This window comes from Melitaea cinxia, chromosome 20 (genome assembly GCF_905220565.1).
Source record: "Melitaea cinxia chromosome 20, ilMelCinx1.1, whole genome shotgun sequence".
NCBI lineage: Eukaryota > Metazoa > Arthropoda > Insecta > Lepidoptera > Nymphalidae > Melitaea > Melitaea cinxia.
Window position 1 is genome coordinate 6,832,777 of NC_059413.1, and position 21,158 is coordinate 6,853,934.

Here is a 21,158-nt window from a genome sequence, read left to right on the forward strand (position 1 = left end):
AGTTATTATTCAGTCTTAGAGTTATAAAATTAAAAAAAATCTAAAATAAAAGTTGCCTAAGTTACTCCTAATTACATCAGCTGACTGCCAGTGACTGTCTCGTCAAAATCCGTCCAGCCGTTTCAAAGATTAGCCGGAACAAATAGCCAGACAGACAAATAAAATTATGAAAAATGTCATTTTGGTATATACCAAATAATTTGGTAAATACCGTGTATACATCCATATACATTTAGTGAAAAGTGGTTATTTTAATATTACAAACAGACACTCAAATTTTATTTATTTGTATATATGTATAGATGTGTAGATTACTTTGACTGCCAAATAGGTAATAGTCACACTATCCTAAAACGGGCAACTTAAAATATTTATTTATATAATTTAATAATTAACAGACATACATAGTTATTTATTTTTTTGCTGTGTGGCTACGGCAGTAAATAATATAGCCACCACCCACTCTTCCCGTGGTTGTCGTAAGAGGCGACTAAGGGATAATACGTTTCCACTACCACCTTGGAACTTCTAAGGCCGGCCGATGGAGGGATAACCATGCAACTGCCGGCTTTGAAATACACAGGCCGAAGACGCATCTTCGATGGGACAAAGCCAGCCCTGCGGTCACCAACCCGTCTGCCCAGCGTGGTGACTATGGGCAAAACATATGGCATAATGTTTGGCGCGAACTTGGGGAGTCCTATGTCCAGCAGTGGACTGCGATAGGCTGAAGTGATACATATTTATGTATTTGTTATTAAAAAAGCTATAGTGTAAACTTTTACATAAAAAATACACCCAGATTTGGGGCAAAAGCAGGTTTTATTGTTTTCTGCGTCAACAGGCCAATCAGAAAACATCTTATGAAAAGCACATAAATTTATTTTAGTTTGATAAAAAAATATAAAAATTAATTATAAATTATTACTAACTCGAATGAACATCAAAGAAATATTCCGTACCCCGTACCTACATTATTATATATTCACACACAAGCAAAAAAAATGTTTAACAATATACAGCAATAAAAACGCCCAGTATTTTGTAGTTTGGAGATAAAATATGTTGCTAGGAATTTGCAGAGCGTGTAAATTGAGAATTCTTCGTAACATTTTATTTAGAGAAAAATTTACTAAATTAAATTACGAGTATTATAGCATTTACTTTTTGTAATGCAGCAATTAAATTTTAAGACTTTATATGAGTAACTTTAGTACATCAATTTTTTTTTGTGTTTGTTATTGTTAGAACGAGGTTTGAACAAAAGCAAATTTAAGAAAAAATCGATGTATTCACATATAACTAATAGCACGAAGTTCGCGGGTCAGCTAGTTATTATTATTTATATTTTGATATCTTGTGAAGTATTTCGAAAGTACACGTCGTTTCACGTTCTTCGGTCCGATCTATAGAAATCATCTTTCTCAAGACATTAGACACAGGACAATTTCACATGCCGCCCTACTAAGTTGACTCACATATGACTTGTATGATTTAAAAACAAAATTACAATATAATTTTTTTTTGATATAATATTATAATGAGCTTTTATTTCCGAAGTAAATTATGGATGTAAAAAAAACGAACATTAAAAAATCACAACCAACTGTAACATAAAAAACATCTTTCAAAAGTTAATTCCCACTTAGATCAATTTCATCCACATAAAATAACACGTAGTATTTAACTTTAATATCGTTGCTATTATTGTATAAGTTATTGTTGTATATTAATACAATGTACATAACACAGTGTAGTTAAATTTATCGATACAAAGACAAATAGTTTTTTGAAAACTCCTATCAATTTAAATAAGACAAATGCTAATAAAACCAAGTACTAAAATCAAAATCAAATTCTTTATATTATTATATAAGTAGGTAGCTGACCCCGCAAACGTTGTTTTTCAATATACGTTATTAACTTCCTTGAACCTTCCTTCCTAATAACTTGGGGGTATGAAAAATAGATGTTAGCCGATTCTCAGATCTACCCAATATGCACACAAAATTTCATAAAAATCTGTCCAGCCGTTTCGGAGGAGTATGGTAAATTGTGACACGAGAATTTTACGGGTACATATAAGATAAAGATAACAAACTGAAACGAGAATATACATTCGACATAAAAGCAAAGATTTTTGAAAGAGGTACTTAATCACGGAACAAATATCTTTTTAGATAAACAAATAAAAAGTAAAAATATACAGCTTTCTCTACACGCGGAAACCTGTTTGAAACAGACACGGAAACATCGATAGATCTTAACATCTATATGATAAGAACCATGGTTTATTGAACACAATTTATTCATTATATTACGTTCGAGCTTTTAGACTCCAAATCAGTGAAACCTGACTGGAAGTTGGAATGAGGGTAGACGTTATGAATGGTGACTAACTAATTAATTAGAAAGAACTTTAATATATTTTAGGCACTTTTGCCGTAAGAGTGATCGTTCTAGTTCAGTATTGAAAGTCGCCTTAATGTCGGTCCTGGGTTCTATAACCACTTGGGATAATTATTTGTATGTGTAAAAATAAATATTTATCTCTGATCTGGGTGTCCTTATGGGTCTTGCCACTGTGCTTTGGACTGTTAAAAACCTACCACACTTCTTAACCGCCAATAACTTGACGACGCGTTAGCGCTGCGGTCGCGTGTTTGATCCCCGCTCTCGATAGACATTTGTATTAGCCGTATAGATGTTTGTCGCGGTCTGGGTGTTTGTGCTTGTGTATTGTGTGTGTTTCCGGACCCCCGACACAGGAGAAAATCCTAATGGAGGTCGTTGAGTGTGAAGCGTTTATTTATTTATTTATTTAAAAGTCGGAAGTCGATCTATTAAAGCGTGAAAGCAATGCATTTATTCAGATATTGCTAATGTTCACGACAAATAACGATTTATTTTTAGGCGGAACAGCTTATCATTTTGTAGTTATTTCCATAAAAATATAAAAGTAAAAATAAATAAATAAATTTAAATGGTTTTGTAAAACTTATCTATAATAAAATCTACTATCGCTACAAAAGGCGGTTTGTTCGTGAACTTACAAATGAGAATGTGGTATAGTGACGTAACATCCTGCGACAAAACGGTTCGCGATAGAAGCAGATAAACAGAAAATTAGTTATTTTGTTCGTTTATTTCCATGTAATTTGTAGATAACATCGATTAAATACTACTTTCTGACAGCATGAACTTTCTTAAGCTCTCATCTCTCACACTAACACAATACTTACAATAAGATTTTATAATGCTAGATTTGTTTCTAGATTTTGATAAAGCTTATAGTGTAGTACGCTGTGTGGTTACGGCAGTAAGAATATAGCCACCCCTTCTCTTATGATATCGTAAGAAGCGACTAAGGGATAACACAGTTCCACTACCACCTTGGTACTTAAAAAGCCGATCGATGGTGGGATAACCATCCAACTGCTGGCTTTGAAGAACACAGGCCGAAGACGGGCAGCAGCGTCTTCGGTGCGACAAAGCCAGCCCTGCGGTCACCAACCCGCCTGCCCAGCGTGGTGACTATGGGCGAAAAACATAAGTTCACGCCGTTTTAGGCGCCAACTTGTGGAGGCCTATGTCCAGCAATGGACCGTGTTAGGCTGAAATGATGTAGTGTACTTAAATAACTAATAGGTTTTAAACGTAGGAGGTATAATTGTGTTTGCTCACAAACGAAAATATTGTATTTGCTAGCAAACGAAATAACCGACCGCAATTACATTGACAAGTAATACAACGAGGGTAGACGAAAAACTAGTCAATTAATAAGCATTATCAAAGATTTTTCAAAAAGTAGTTATGAGATCTCAATCAAACTTAATTTCGATTTCAATCGGATTAAAAAAAAACAACAAAATCGGTAACGCCCAGTAAAAAGTTATGCGGTATAATATTATAAATACGACGTAGGTCTATATAACTCAAAAATTAATTGTCAGATCTTAATTAAATTTCAATGGGCCCACGTAACTAGTACCACCTTTCGATCAAAAAATTAATCATCCATACATAAATAATTGTGTTTGCGCGCAAACGAAAAAAAAACCGACTTCAATTACATCGACAAGTAATACAACTCAGATCGACGAAAAAATAGTCAAGCAACTACGCGTTATCAAAGATTACTCAAAAAGTAGTTATCAGATCTCGATAAAATTTATATGTGACCACATGATAAACATCAGCTTTCGATTAAATTAAAAATTATCAAAATCGGTACACCCAGTTAAAAGTTATTGCGGATTTTCGAGAGTTTCCCTCGATTTCTCTGGGATCCCATCATCAGATCCTGGTTTCCTTATCACGGTACTAAACTAGGGATATCCTCTTTCCAACAAAAAAAGAATTATTAAAATCGGTACATCCAGTAGAAAGTTATGTGGTATAATACAACGTAGGTCGACGAAAAAAGCGGCAAGTAAAAACGCATTATTGGATATAACTCGAAAAGTAGTTGTTAGATCTCAAATAAATTTAAATGGGACCAATTGGCACACACCACCTTTCGATTAAAACAAAATTTGTCGAAATCCGTCTACCCGGTCAAAAGTTCTGATGTAACATACATAAAAAAAAAAAAATACAGTCGAATTGAGAACCTCCTCCTTTTTTGGAAGTCGGTTAAAAATACAATCGAATTGAGAACCTCCTCCTATTTTGGAAGTCAGTTAAAAATAGGTCATTAGGGCCTGTTTCACCTCAATAAACTACAACTTTAGATTTACAATTGCGAATAGCTATATCCTATTAAGAAATTGGAATTTGATGGAGAAAAGCAAAGTGTGACTTAAAATTTTATTTATTTGATACCGTCATACGTTAGATGGTTTTACTGGCTACCGGCGAAACGGACCTTAAATAAAATTTAAACCTTGTTACTTGGGCATTTTTTTTTCAAACCTACCTTTGAAAATTACTTACTGATATTTTTTTAAATATTTTAGTTAATTCTTGGTTTAATCCGGTTATAAATTTAATAAAGTTAACTAGAAATGTATTTTTTATTATATAATACTTATTTTAAACAATATATATAAAAAGAAATAGTTACTTAGATAGGTTTTGATCATGACCGTTACCAGAGAATAAACTGGTCCTGAAAGAAAACATATGATGTTTTTTGGTGTGTATGGGTCAATTAATTTTGCTGTATATCAATGTAATACAGAAACTCATTTGCGTGGGAAATATTGCCTTAGTAATTTGTAAAAAATTGTCATGATCGTTACTTGTTACTTATACCTGGTATCTGCCTAAGTAACCATGAGTTAAACTTCATATTTGCCCATTGCATCTATTGGTATTGGGAGCATGCACTGAGAAACTTTCAGCTTTTATGAAATGACGAAGGTCTGGTCCTCTGGGCTCTCGGTCTATTATTATTATAGGAAACTAATAATTTTAAAAACGAGAGAATTTCTTATAACGTTATGGAATGATGAATAATTGTGTTTGCAGACAAACAAAAAAAAACCGACTTCAATTACATCGACAAGTAATACAACGTAGATCGACGAAAAAATAGTCAAGTAACTACGCGTTATTAAAGATTACTCAAAAAGTAGTCATCAGATCTCGATAAAATTTATATGTGACCACATAACACACATCAGCTTTCGATTAAATTAAAAATTATTAAAATCGGTACACCCAGTAAAAAGTTATTGCGGATTTTCAAGAAGTTCCCTCGATTTCTCTGAGATTCCATCATCAGATCCTGGTTTCCTTATCATGGTACCAAACTAGGGATATCCCCTTTCTAACAAAAAAAGAATTATCAAAATCGGTATATCCAGTAGAAAGTTATGCGGTATAATACAACGTAGGTCGACGAAAAAAGCGTCAAGTAAAAACGCATTATTGGATATAACTCGAAAAGTAGTTGTTAGATCTCAAATAAATTTAAATGGGACCAATTGGCACACACCACCTTTCGATTAAAAGAAAATTTGTCGAAATCGCTCCACCCAGTCAAAAGTTCTGATGTAACAAACATAAAAAAAAAAAAAAAATACAGTCGAATTGAGAACCTCCTCCTTTTTTGGAAGTCGGTTAAAAAGTGTGTATATTTAAGTTTTTTTTGGAAACGATAAGAACATAACGAAAGTATTTATGTTTATATAGATGAGAAACCGTAAAGGTCCAACTCGAGTAAAATAACTGAAGAAATTAAGTATTAGAAAAGAAGTTAGATACTTTACTCAGTCAGGTTTTTAAATAAGTAAATATTAATCTAACCGAGGACCACAGCGGTAATTTCATTTAATAGATATAATATGATACAAAAGTTACGCAAATCACATACCTCTCCACTATCGTGAAAGGCATTTCGTCTTTTTACTTTCAATACATAATTAGATTTGACGGCACGTAACTGGTCCCGATTGTTGATGTACAATCGTAATAGCTCAGTGGGAAACTATTAAATCATTGGTTTATTACATTCTCGTTCGTTGGCGCAACGGTCACGCAGATGCCAGAGGCCATGCAGATGTTTGCCGTGGTATGAGTATTTGTGCAGTCCTTGTGGGTCTCCCCGCCGTGCCTCGGAGAGCACGTTAAGCGTCGGTCCCGCTTGTTACCATGTATACCTGATAGCGATCGCTACTCATAGTAAGGACTATGCCTATGGGGTGTTACGGGCTAAATCGGGACGATATAACATTGTCAATACGAGTAGATGACAGGTGAGCTACTAAATTATCTTCACATTTTGCATTTATTTAATCTATTTAGTGTCGCTTACTCTGAAATGTCCTCATTAAAATTTCCTCTCACTGTGGCAGACTTACTTACGTTACATGTTTTTTAAATATCCTTTATAACTGCCTCAAAAAGAAATGCAGTAAAGGGCAGTACTATCAAATATAATAAAATACAGTCGAACAGAGAAAGATTGATGAGATTTGATTTTATCTAATAGCATTAAGCAGTAATCGAGTATTTTTAGAATGTTTAACACAAAAGTTTTTAAAATATCGTAGTAACAATTTGAGATTCGGTTTATATGTCTACGTATAACGTCATTTCAAGGTTCGATCCTCGCCTCGCTAATTTGTTATGCATACACGAGCGTAGTGACAGCGTTTTGTCACAACAAATTTTATTTTTGGCGCTCGAGGTAAAAAGGTACGTCATATTCACTACTTATAAGAGTTTTGAAATATTGAGTATTACTTTCGGGGCGACAAAGCCAGCCCCTCGGTCACCAACCCGCCTGCCCAGTGTGGTGACTATGGGCAACACAAATGAGTTCATGCCATTTTTGTCGCGAACTTGTGGAGGCCTATGTTCAGAAGTGGACTGCAATAGACTACCAATGAAATGATGATATATAGTCGTATTTATTCTCGATCCATGCACATGTTTATCTAAAATCAATAATGGTATTAATTTTTGATATGAACCAACTAAAAATTAAGTACATAATTGTTCCATTGATATTAACAAATTATAAACTATATCAATGGTAAATATTTTTAGCTTAGTTTAATATATATTTGATCTCATTAATTTTATCAGATTAAACGAAATTGACAAGAGAATAGAATATGTTGAGATTATAAATATAAGTAAAGTTTTTCAGTGATATCCACAACTACAATACTAAATATATTTTAGTTTAATATGAGCAGTTACCTTGGTAAATACAAGATTAGTCGATGAAACTGGGCACTGTGCAGATTATTTGATATTTTAGTACAAAAATACACGTTAGGTTCCTTCAGATTGTTATTAATATTATAAAAAAAACATTATATGTAAAAACATTATATTAGGATTATGACCAATCCATTTAATAAATTAATCAATTTTTTATCATGGAATTATCGCATCGTAAGAACTTCACTTATAGTTTTATATAGAAGTATTTAAGTAGTCATATTATGACCATAATACTGCACTGCGGTAAAGTAATAAATAACGATCACAAAATATTACAAAATTCGCGACTTTATAATTATTGCATTCGCAACATTCGCGTTTGAAGTCCATTTAACCGGCACACGTAAGTTGATGGCCTAATAAAATGTAAATTTGTATACAATTCTTTGCTTTATTGAATAAAGATTAAGCAACACTGACTCAAGTTTATAATTTGATGGGTAACCATTTTTGTTTATGGACAAAATACGTTTCACAAAGTAAATGTGTTGAAATAATTATAACTGGTCACTGATATTACATATTACAATAGTATTAAAAAGTGTACTTTTTGGTGAGCCAAATTTAATTTAAAGTAAAACACTGTACAAGAATTTTTATTTAAGTTTAGTCTTTTAGTTAAGTTGAATAATTGAATATTATCAAGATAAGACGACGCGTTGGCACAACGGTCATAGCACTGGTTTATGGCTGTTGCGCTGGCGGATGCAGGTTCGATTCAAACACGATAAACATTTGTATTGGCCATGCAGATGTTTGCCGTGGTCTCGGTGCAGTCCTTGTGGGTCTCCACACCATGCCTCGGAGAGCACGTTGAGCCGTCAGTCCCTGTTGTTATCATGTACACCTGATAGCGATCGTTACTCATAGTTGGGAATATATCCGCCAACCCGCATTGGAGCAGGCCTATGCCCAGCAGTGGCATATTACAGGCTGAAGCGAGCGACAAGATTAAAGTATTTTATGTTAATTTTACTAATTCGATTTTAAGGCTCTAAAGCAATGGGATAAGCAATCTCTAAGAGTTGGTCGTAATGACGTAATGGATAAGAGGATAAAGATTGTTATTTCGGTGTTCAATTACAGATACAATAAATGGTAAACGTAAGTCTTAGAAAGTCGACTATTACTATAAGAACAACCCTGTAAGGCAATTATAATGTATAAGGAAACTGACCAAGAAACCTAATTGCAGGATATTTTACACCTTACGTAATCTTATTGAGTGATTTTAAGATAGATTGTCATAAGATTTATTAATATTAGTAAGGTCTTCTTATTAAAATATCAGAATCAAAAATAACTAAATATAACAACTTCCTTTTGAATTGCATCATTTTAATGCAGTTTACGGACCTTACATTTTAACTTAGATTAAAAAAGATTAGATTTTGCTTAGATTTTTTAAAATATTACTTTATATTAAATACATGCTGCGATAGAGTAATGGTTTATGAAGATACGTGAGAAGGCAAACGATCGATTGAGATTCTTAGTCCTTTCACTTTCATTGCGCGTTTCCATTGCATATGCCGTAAATTTTTACATATATATATATTTTTTATTTTAACAGTGGGGATCTCTTGCGGACCCACGTCGGTTATATTTTTTTGTATATGTCAGATTAGTTTACATCTTTAGCTATTGACTTAATGTCCTACAGTGACTGTGCGTCCACAGTGACACACATCTTTAGTAACCATTTCAATAGTAATGACAAATTTGCACTAGAACTACAAACTTTCTTAAAAACTGAACTCTTAAGAACTTTTAAACAAAAAATATTAATCTGATTTTATATTGTAATTTTACTTAAATCTTTACATACATATTATATAAAAAAATATAGATTATTTATTTGAAGTAAACACTGAGAGACCCCTTTTTTGAATCAACAGTTGTCTTTTTTATATATTTTTTTATTATTATATTGAAATTTCTGGGGTGATACTTCACTTGATATTATCACATTTTATTAATAGACGTAGGACAATCCAACTTCACACCAAATGTTCTAGATGTCTGCACTGGTCATTAAACTTTCACCGCGGACTGCATATGCATAAAAAGCTATTTTATTACTAATATAAAAATACGTGTTAATTCCAGTATCGATTACAATATTTAATTAAACTGTATTCATAAAACGTAACTGTTCCTTTTCATTTACAATGTTGCAACTAAAATAGGTTACATATATTATATTAGTTCTTGTTATGTTAGATAACGGAGACGGGCCCGACCTGCTACGACCTGCGCGCGCGTTCCGAGAGTTTTTATCTGCGGTGCGGTCGACTGGAATGAAATTGAGCTCGCCTCACTAACAGACTAACATCCTACGCTTTTTACAGTTTTCTAGTTCACGTAAAGGAGATATGCTACACTACTTTGTATTAACATTGAACGTAAAAGTTTCCGTGGATAAGATATATTTCGTGCTAATATTACTAATCCAGTGGATAAAGGGACGGATTAATGGATATATTTCGTGCTAATATTACTAATCCATGAAAATAAATATAAAGTTAGTAGAATGCGCATACTCTCTTAGAATTATTCCTTTCAATCGATTAGCTTTTTATATGTATCTAGTCATTTTAGGGAGAAGAAGGGAAAAGGGTCGGTTAGAAAATCTCGAAAAAATAGAAATAAAGGCTAAATTCACCGAGAATTTCTTCTTTTTTCATTTATGTTTACAGTAATATAATAAATAATAGCTCTTAAAAACTAATTTAGTGGCCGGTAAAATTGTAAAATTAATATTTCCGTTGAAATTTTTGTACCCATTTTTTGTCCCAACAACACGCTTCCTATTTCTATTACCTACTTCGTATAACTAGAACACAAGAACAGACAAACGATATATCTGATTTTTTTTATATTAATGTTAATTCGGGTGTATATAAATACAACGAACTTGTTAATAGGTACATAGATTTGTTAGTAGACTAGACATGTTTTTCTATTTTGTCCGCATTTTATTTCGAAAGCTGGTACATTAGGTAACGTTCTTATGGATTATCCAGCTACTTCAAATAGATGGCTTTATCCGTCCTCCATGTTGAATGCGGACCAACATGTGCACAGACATCAATGGGTTGAATTATTTTAATACTGCAAGTATTGAGAAGAGCATCACAAAGAATCATGTGCTAGGATGACGCTTAAATATCCGGCGTGGTGAAAGCTTTAGAACGTAGCTTTAAAAATACATGTAGTTACGGACTTTTGAATTTTACCCTTTAATGGGGTAAAGAAAGGCTCATTAACCTTACATAGTAAATCTGCTATTCTTATTATTTAACTTATGTATTACACTCTAAAAAATGCACTGCGCACTATGGGATAGCATAACATATGGGACAATATCAAATGTTCCGTGCGGAAGAAGTTATGAGCCACGACAAGTAATGAACGAGGACTCAACGGAGCCGTTTGTTAATGCTATGTGTCACGAAAACAAAAATATATTATGCTCACAGTCTGATTAACTTATTATATTAATTTACTTATTTACATAACTTTAGTTTTTTGGTGACAATTCAATTGTCAGTATAATTAATACAGTTAAATCATTATGATGTCGTATAACTATTATAACACTAATGAAATTGTAGTATATCAAATCTAAAGCTGATGATTGACTACTGATTTGTCATTACAACACGATTAAAGCGGTTGAATTGCGCCTCTGTAGTATATATGTGTGTAGATCCTGCGCACACTTATATACTATAAATGTAGTTCATGAAGGGGCGTCAAAATACGTAAATTGCAAATTACAAAGCAAAATAATTTTCACCTATGATTGCTTGTTTAATTTGAAATAAAAATACTTTTCATTTTTAAATCACGAGTGAACCTGTTTATTGGATTAAGATTTCCGTGTTTGCTTTGATCCATCGTTGTTGAGCATTAACCGTAGATGCAAATAAAACCGCGGCTCTAATGTTGTGTTGCCTTTTGATTTCTATACGAGATACACTCATCAATGTTACACAACATTCAGTTTACATAACGTTAATTATAAAGAAATAGTTTGTCACTTTTGTGTCATCGTCAAGCATTTACACGTTAAGCTTCGTGCTTTAATCACTATTTACACAATCAAAAATATTTACTCGTGTTACGTATATCTATGTGCGAATGTTATTGTAATTTTATAAAAGTTCACACGCAGGCATACTCTCTATCTCTTACACACATATACACTACATTCACTTTTATTAAATTTTTTGTGTTTTGTGATATACTTACTATTAAATGTTTCATGAAACAATACAACAATATCTAATCAAAAATACCAAATACTAAGACTGTGTTAATTTTAAGAAACGCTATGTTTTTTTCAAGGAAAAGCACTTTCTTTACGAAAGTATTGTATTATATTATATTTATTCGTGGCCGTGTGCTGCCGGCAGAGTAGAATAGCACCACCCCCTTTCTTCCCGTGGGGGTCGTAAAAGGCGACCGAGGGATTAACCTGGCTCAAAATTATCAGGGTCCTGGAGAAGGAAAACTTCACTTGAAACCCGGAACGGGGTCTCCGTCAGGCATTCGTGGCATAGCTCTAAATGCGAAAGACCCCTGCAGCCAAACTGGCTCCACACGTATCGACTCGTCGTTCCTGTGGGCCTCGCCAGTGAGGTCGAGAGGGTGGCGCAGAGCTTAGGCAACTCTGCGTTTTCCTTAAGAATGTCCTAGGCGACACAGTGTCTGTCTGTGGAGAGGATACTCCACCCACGTCAGCTCGGCTTCGTGGAAAATAACACGGGGAGTGGCAGTTACCAGTTTTAAGTCCGCGCGTATGGACGTAAGCGCGGGCGCTAGGGGTCGCTCTCGTCAGTGGGAGGGTCCATCGAAGGCCCACTGATTGGTTACCGCCCGCTTCAAGCTGGGCAGCCCCCGGCCAGTAGGGTACCGATCCGTCTCGGTGCTGGTTTGTTCCTTTAGGGTGTAGGGAGCACCAGACTATATCTGGATAATTGGCGCCGTTATCTAGCACACCTGCGGATAAAGGTCAAAATAATAATAAAAAAACAAAGAACCAACATAACACTGCCATGCGCATTTCGACATGGAATGTCCGTACTATGAGGACAGGTCTCCCGAACACCTGCGGAGATTTACAGAACGTACAAGATCCGCGTAAAACCGCAGTGATTGATATGGAGCTCTGTCGGCTGGGTGTATCATTATGTGCCTTGCAAGAAACGAGACTGCCTGGTGAGGGATCCATTCGTGAAAAAAATTATACATTTTTCTGGAAAGGTAAAGACACTGAAGCCGTTCGCGAGCATGGTGTTGGCTTTGCGGTAAGAAACGACCTCCTGTCATCCATAGAAACACCACACGGTGTGTCGGAGCGTGTTATGGTGTTGCGTCTAAATACCAAGTGCGGTTTTATTACAATCATCTCCGCCTACGCTCCAACGTTGATGGCAACCGATGAAGCCAAAAGTCAGTTCTACGACCAACTTGAATCTGTGATACAGAAAGTAAAACCCCGAGACCGCCTTTACATTTTGGGTGATTTAAATGCTCGCGTCGGCCAAAATCACAGTGCGTGGCCAGAATGTATTGGCACCCATGGCGTTGGTAAGATCAACGAGAACGGGCAACGCTGGCTCGAATTCTCTTCAAGACACTCACTTTGCGTTACCAATACCTACTTCAAGGGAAAGCCATCAAGTAAGGTTTCCTGGAGACATCCACGCTCTGGTCATTGGCATCAACTTGACCTAATACTCACTAGAAAGAGCGACCTGGGCGAAACACTTCACACACGTACCTTTCACAGCGCCGAATGCGAAACAGACCACTCCCTCGTCGTGGCGTGTATTGCCGTCGTAAAAAAAAAGATCCACTCATCCAGGCCGTTCGGTAGAAGACGAATTGCTCTTCAAAATACCAGAGACGATGAGATGGTCCAAAAATATGAGACTTCGGTTCGCAGCGAAACCGCTTCCTGGGATGCTTCTATGTCTGTAGATGAAGAGTGGAGTAAAGTCAAACGACTCCTAACAACAACAGCTTGTGAAGTGTTTGGCCACCAGGATACTAAATCACAGGACTGGTTTATTGACAACATCCAGCAACTTCAACCTCTGCTGGATTCCAAACGTAAGGCAGCTCTAAACTACCGAAAAAACCCCTGTCCGAAATCATCCGATGAGCTTAGAATTGCTAAAGCAAATTTGCAACGTAGTACGCGGCACTTTGTTAACGCTTACTGGAACGACCTCTGTATGAGCATTCAATCTTGCGCAGACACGGGTAATTTTGGCGGCGTTTACTCAGGAATCAGAACCGCTTTAGGGCCAGTTATTAAGAAGACAGCTCCACTAAAAGAAGCTGATGGCACTATTATATCAGATAGCCTGAGGCAAATGTCGAGATGGGTGGAATATTACACCGGTCTATATTCACAACCAGTGGACGTTCAGCGGGAGGCTGTGCATAACATGCCGAAACTGGCCACCTGGGAGGAGCTAGACGATCCGCCTACTGTAGAGGAATTGCTCAAAGCTGTCAAGCAGCTAAAATGCGGCAAAAGCCCCGGCAGCGATGGCACCCACGCCGAAATAATCAGACTCAAGTGTATATTACCTGTTCTGCACAATCTATTGTGGAAATGCTGGGAAAAAGGATACATACCGCAAGATATGCGCGACGCTAACATCATAACTTTATATAAGGGTAAAGGCGACCGCGGCGATTGTAACTGCTACCGTGGGATATCCTTACTAAGCATAGTAGGCAAGCTTTTTGGACGAGTGGTTCTTGGGCGAATCCAGAAACTAGCTAATCGTGTGTATCCGGAATCACAGTGCGGGTTTCGTGCACAGCGTTCCGCAATCGATATGGTGTTTACGCTCCGACAACTACAGGAGAAGAGTAGGGAGCAGAACATACCTCTGTTTGTGGCGTTCGTTGACCTGAATAAGGCTTTCGATACGGTTAGCAGAGATGGACTATATAACGGACTTGAAAGCATTGGGTGTCCATCAAAACTTCTGAGCCTGACGAAATGCTTCCATAAAGATATGAAAGGTTCTGTCATATTCAACGGAAACACATCCGGTCCGTTCGAGATGCGTAGAGGTGTGCGACAGGGCTGCGTATTGGCCCCTACCCTGTTTGGTATATTCTTTTCATTACTCTTAAGAGAAGCGTTCGGCAATGACCAACAGGGTATCCATTTTTATACGAGGACGGATGGGAAGCTCTATAACATCACAAAACTTCTCAAATCCAAGCGTAATCGCGAGGACATTTTTGTAGACAGCCTCTTATTTGCCGATGACGCAGCTTTTGTCGCTGACTCCGCTCTCGAGCTTCAGACCATATTGGACAGGTTCGCCCGGGCGTGTGCACTGTTCTCAATGACGATAAATGCCAAAAAAACCGTTGTGATGGTGCAGGGAAGCACGAAAATACCGAAAATTACGTTGGATGGCGTGCCCCTGGCTGTCGTAAACAAGTTTACGTATCTAGGGTCTACCGTGTCGAACAATCTCTCGCTTGATGCGGAGATCGATATTCGTATCGGCAAAGCGGCGACCACCTTCGGGCAGCTTAATACGAGAGTATGGAAAAACAAACATCTTACCACGCGTACCAAGATGATCGTCTATCAGGCATGCATCTTGAGTATTCTCTCTTACGGAGCTGAAACCTGGACGACGTACGCGAAACAAGAACGTCGACTAAACGCCTTCCATATGCGCTGTCTTCGTAACATCTTGGGCATATCCTGGGAGGACAGAGTTACCAACGAGCGGGTTCTTAATATTGCACAGCTGCCTAGCTTCACAGCGTTACTCAAGCAGAAGCGGTTGCGTTGGCTAGGGCATGTGCATCGAATGGAGCCCTCGCGCCTGCCTCGGCGGATCTTGCTTGGTGCTGTAGCAAACGCAAAACGTAACTTGGGGAGGCCCATGCTACGGTTTAAGGATTGCGCTAAACGAGATATGCACGCCTTTGGTATCGACCACCAAAACTGGGAAGCAGTTGCCGAGAGTCGTGACGGATGGCGTAAAGTTGTTGTGGACGGACGCAAGATACACGATCAAGCTTGGTTTGAGACTTTAGCGGCAAGAAGAACGCGACAACAACAAGCTTCTTCCGTCGCTGACACCGCCCGGTTTACCTGCAGGGCGTGTGGCAAAGGTTGTCGCTCACGTATCGGCTTATTTAGTCACGAAAAGAGCTGTGTAATTAACTCAAGCTGACACTGTTTAAATAGTCTGCAACAGACGGATTGAGGCCAATGATGATATTTATTCGATAGCTTTTTTATTTCACTCACAGTAAAAAGTCCAATTCTAAAATGTATGTCAAATAAATCGTAACAATTTTTATAAGTAGGCATTATTCATACAATTAGAAAGAGGAAACACTTATTGTCTTTTTTTTTGTTGATAAATTTTGAATATATTAAGCCGATTCTAAAATTATTTAGTTATTAGAAAGATTTTATCCACAACCATTCTGATATAGTGCCGCATGGCGATTACGAATTCTAAATTTGTGTCAATATTTGTTTCTGCTCTGAACGTACGCTGTTATGGGACTCCTAACAGTGAAACGATGAGCATCAAAGCGGTCTGTCTCATTTGTTGTCATAGCAACCAGTTAGTGATTATTACTTGTAAGGAAATTATCCACTAAACCATAGTGGAGTAATGTGATAATTTAAGCTGCAACCTTGCTCCTTATATTATTACGTTACTCCACTACGGTTGAAATGAATAATAATAATTGAAATGAATACTGTCCAAAATTTTGCGACTTCATATTTCAAAATATAATATATCTAATTGTTAGTTAAATGAAAATACCAATAATGTTGAAACTGATGTTTTTAATGTAATCATAAGAACATGTCATACTGGGTAGAGGGGCCTTACGTATAGTGGTTTTTTTATGTTTAAATATGTAATCAGCTGTGTGGTTATAGTAGTAAGGAATATCGCCACCCCCTCTCTTCCCGTGGGTGCCGTAAGAGGCGAATAAGGTATAACAACGTTCTACTACCACCTCGGAACTTATAAAACCGACCGATGGTGGGATAGCCATCCAACTGCTGGCTTTGAAATACACAGGCCGAAAACTGGCAGCAACGCCATAATGTCTGGCGCAAACTTGTGGAGGCCTATGTCTAGCAGTGGACTGTGATAAGCTGAAGTGATGATAATGATGATGAGTATAAATATGTACCAACTTATTACTTTTTGTATAAATTAGATAATCCTTTTGATTTGCGTTCATTATTGTCAGGAATGGTTTTTATAGATAGAAAATTTATTCAATTTGTATAAAATCTGTACTTATTACCTATTTGTACGTGTATATTTTATACATACAAAAACATGCCCGGATGTAGCTTTCGATGAGAAAGTAATTGATTATAAGTTAATTGATGTTACATAAATGTCTCGAGCGACTCGACCGACCTCCCGTGAGCCTCGCCAGAGTGCAATGTCAAAGAACTCTAATTCATTAATAATTTAAGCACGCTTTGTAAATCCCGAGAGCACATTAAATATATTTAATAAAGCAAGAATTGATTGACGACACAGTCTAAGGATGGATTTAGAAGTTTGAATTTTGACACCTACTTGTAGCGTTTTGTACTTAAAACACTACATACAAATATTTAGTATATATAATACTATGGATACGTGAAAACTTGTAACCATACTTTTTATACTTTTCTACTATACTAAAATTTATTTTCCTCATAAGTTTTTAAAACTAAAATCTTATGACTGGAGTTATAATTTCAAGAAATTGATGTGATTGATCTACGCATTTAACTTCAGATGAAAAAGAGATAAATAAAATGTACTACTTTGTAATAGCAGATTACAGATGAAATATTTTCAGTTGGTCTTGTTCAGTAAGAATTTTCTTTTGGTAAAATTATTTTAAAATTCCTAGAATTCGGTTTGTATTATATTAAAAATGAAACCGATCAGCCTGCCGTACCGTTTTTTATTTTATTTTAATTTCTATCATAATATATTTGCATTTTCAGTACAAACGAAGGGTCTGTCTTTGTAAGTTTATAAGTATATATAAACTTTGTGTACCTATGTAATTTTAATATGTAATATTATTACAAATTCATAATTATACATAAAGTAAGTAGGTACAGACGGTATAAGGTTACGTGTGAAACGAAATATCAGGTGAATAGCCTCTGTCAGCTATGTGTGACACGATAGAATCGTCTTAAAAATATACATTAAATAAAAGAACGCCATCACATTTTTACGAAACCATAGTATTACCTGTCTATATTACTATACTTATCCGTACCGGAGATGACAGAGACGGTAATGTAGCCTCTGTAACAGTACTGTTACACAAACATCCATTACTTCTATTACCACTCATACAAAGCCTTACACAGATATCTAACGTATTGTGATTGTAAAAGGAATATCTTAATAGATTTATATTAAAACTAGCCGACCCGTGCCCACTTCGTTGTTGTTGTTGTTGTCACAAAAGTTTTCATCTCGCGCGTATTTCTCCGACTTGATTTACATATACTATTATTTTTCTCTGATTTTTTTTATTCGACAACAATATAATATAGCCTATGTAACTCCTGAATAGTGTAGATTTCTCTTAGTGAAAGAATTTTCATAATCGGATTAGTATTTGCGAAGATTACCCCCTACAAACAAACCAAGTTAGAAACTTTACCTTTTCATAATATTGGTATAGATTATTCTTAGAAGGTGACTCTCACTTTATTCCTTATTGATTTCCCAATGCAATATTTTATTAGAAACATAACTGCTATACTCAAATAACGCGGCTTTAGTTTATTGATAATTAAAAAAATAAATAAATGAATACTTGTACTGGTTCATTTTTGACCTGTGTAGACATTGAGTTGTCTCTTTTTATTTTTTAAATCTAGTTTTAAACAGATTCTACATATATTTAGGTAATTGTAAATAAATACAAACTTAAATAGTTTCCTCGCGACACAAACGTAGACAAAAATGATTTGACTTCTATATAGTAAACATCCTAACAATATGCTACAGTAAACGGTCCGTTACTCGTACAGTATAGCCACTTCTGGAGTAATTAGTATAATTTTATATCCGTTATATTATCAATTAAAAAAAACCGTGTCATCATTTTGTACTACTCGCTGTGTCTGAATGGTCTTTTTAACCCACATTCGTAGCATATAGCACATAAAGAACATAATATTTTTAAAATTTTCTGTATATTTCACAAACGACTCATCAGCTGCGTGTTTGAATAAATATATGCGTTTTTTTTAAATTATTACTTTGCAGTTTAATATTTTATTATACAGTTATATAATATAATAATTTTAGTTGGTAGAGCCTTTCCCTGTTGTTTTTTTTTAATGTCACTAGGTCAGCAAACAAGCGTACGGCTCACCTGATGGTAAGCGATTACCGTAGCTTATAGACACCCGCAACACCAGAAGCATCGCAAGCGTGTTGCCGACCCAATCCCCCCAGGAGCTCTGGTCACCTACTCACCAACAGGAACACAATACTGCTTGAAAACAGTATTATTTAGCTGTGGCCTTCTGTAAGGTCGAGGTACTACCCTAGTCGGGCTGCTCTATATTTTGAGCAGGAAATTCCTGCTGTGCCCTACTTCAGTTCTTATATGATTTGTTTTTTAATTGTATAAATATAATTTTACCTGCATTGCAATCAATAGAAGAATACCAATAATTCTACCTATACTTCTCTAACTCCAATAATACTGATTCTACCTCTACTATTGTCTCCAATATTTAAAACCAAATTATATAATAATATAAGCTATAACTGTAGCTACACACAGACTGTGTTTTGGTGCCTGTATATTTTTAAACAGATATGGTCGCGGGTTCGATCCCAATTATTATTATGATATTTGTATTAATATTTGGTTTCGGTCAGGGTGACTGTCCTTGTGAGTCTCCCCACCGTGCCTTGGAGAGCATATTAAGCTTACGATCCCGGTTGATATCATAGAAGTCTTATAGCGATCGTTGCTTATATAGTGGAAAACACATATATTTGCCAATCCGCAGTGCAAGCAGCTTGGTGGATAAAGGTCCGATCTTTTCCTACACGTAGAAAATGGCCTATGCCCAGCAGTGGAAAGTTACAGGCTGAACCAATAAACCATCACATAAATTTAAATAAGTGACAATTCGATATGTTTTGGGCGATCACAGTTCCGTATTGTTAGCATAGATTAAGGCGATTCGTTTTAGAATACGTTTCACTTGTCAAGTGTCACGGTTGACCATTTGTAATTTTAGTGTCAATAATGTCATAACATTCGAAGTTTACTTTAGATTCGGAGTAGGCTATCTAAGTATTTGAATAAATTTCGATTTGACGTTTTTTTTTTGCGTTTTAAAAAGAGAAACTGTAACAGATACACTATTTTGAACACACTTCCAATTTCTAATAAATTGTATATTCATAACGCTAATGATATTCATACACTGTTCTGTTGGATTTCAGATGAATTAAACTAATTATATGAATTTATAACGTTTTGATAACTATCCAAATTTTTATTTCTATTATGGAAAAGGATTTTTTGCAATTTTTATTTTTATACCCCATTTCTTATTTCTAGATGAAGTTTTATTTTATTTTATTGACCGTTAGTATCATGCTGGTTTCGTGTTTGATTTTTAAAATGCTTTTTGTAGTTTATTACAGTGCTTGTTTATTATGAATATTAAAGGCTGTAATACTTCTTGTTGTGACTGTGTTCAATGAAGTAGGGTACAGCAGGAAATATCCTGCTCAAAATCTGGAGCAGCCAGACTGGGGAAGTATTCACAAGCTTACAGAAGATCACAACTTAATAATACTGCTTTCAAGCAGTATTGTGTTTCTGTGGTAAGTAAGGTCACCGGAGCTCTTGGCCCCCCAAGAGCTCCGGTGACCTTACTTACCACAGAATTGGGGATAGGTACTATAATGTTTTTTTCTTTATCGTTTTATATATTATGTGTATGTTTGTTTGTAGTTTTTTTAACTCTTGTATTTTCTTTGAATGTAAAAATACTTTTTTATTCTTCCTATATCGTGTTATAACAGCCTGTAAACATTCTTATTTTAGACAAATGCCTATTCTCTCACTAAATTTACATGATTTTACGTTTTTTTTTTTTAATTTTCTTTTATGTAACTTTGTTTTTGTTTTCACGAATTATATTTCAACTAACGTAAAATATAATTTGTGTTTCATGCAATTTTTTTCTATATAACAAGAGCCTATAACGTTTTGTGCGTGATTTTTCTAATATCTTCGTATCATCACGTTCCAGTATTGTGAAGCAATACAATTACAATCGCTACAATTTTTTTTTTCATTTCAAAATACATATTCTACAATCGAATTTTAGTTTGTAACTTTGCTTATGATGTGATGTTTATAGCGAGAGATGTGTTGTTAAA

General features: G+C 35.6%; 1 protein-coding gene across 1 annotated transcript; it reads left to right on the forward strand.

The window, feature by feature from the left end:
- Positions 1 to 12,773: 12,773 nt before the first annotated feature.
- On the forward strand, positions 12,774 to 15,914 carry LOC123663689. The gene has a single exon (XM_045598357.1). The coding sequence runs from the start codon at positions 12,774 to 12,776 to the stop codon at positions 15,912 to 15,914; it is 3,141 nt and encodes a 1,046-aa protein (XP_045454313.1).
- Positions 15,915 to 21,158: the final 5,244 nt, after the last annotated feature.

What these genes read in the sequence shown, in the direction of transcription:
- LOC123663689 (XM_045598357.1), top strand. Translation starts at nt 12,774, where the DNA reads ATGAGGACAGGTCTCCCGAACACCTGCGGAGATTTACAGAACGTACAA.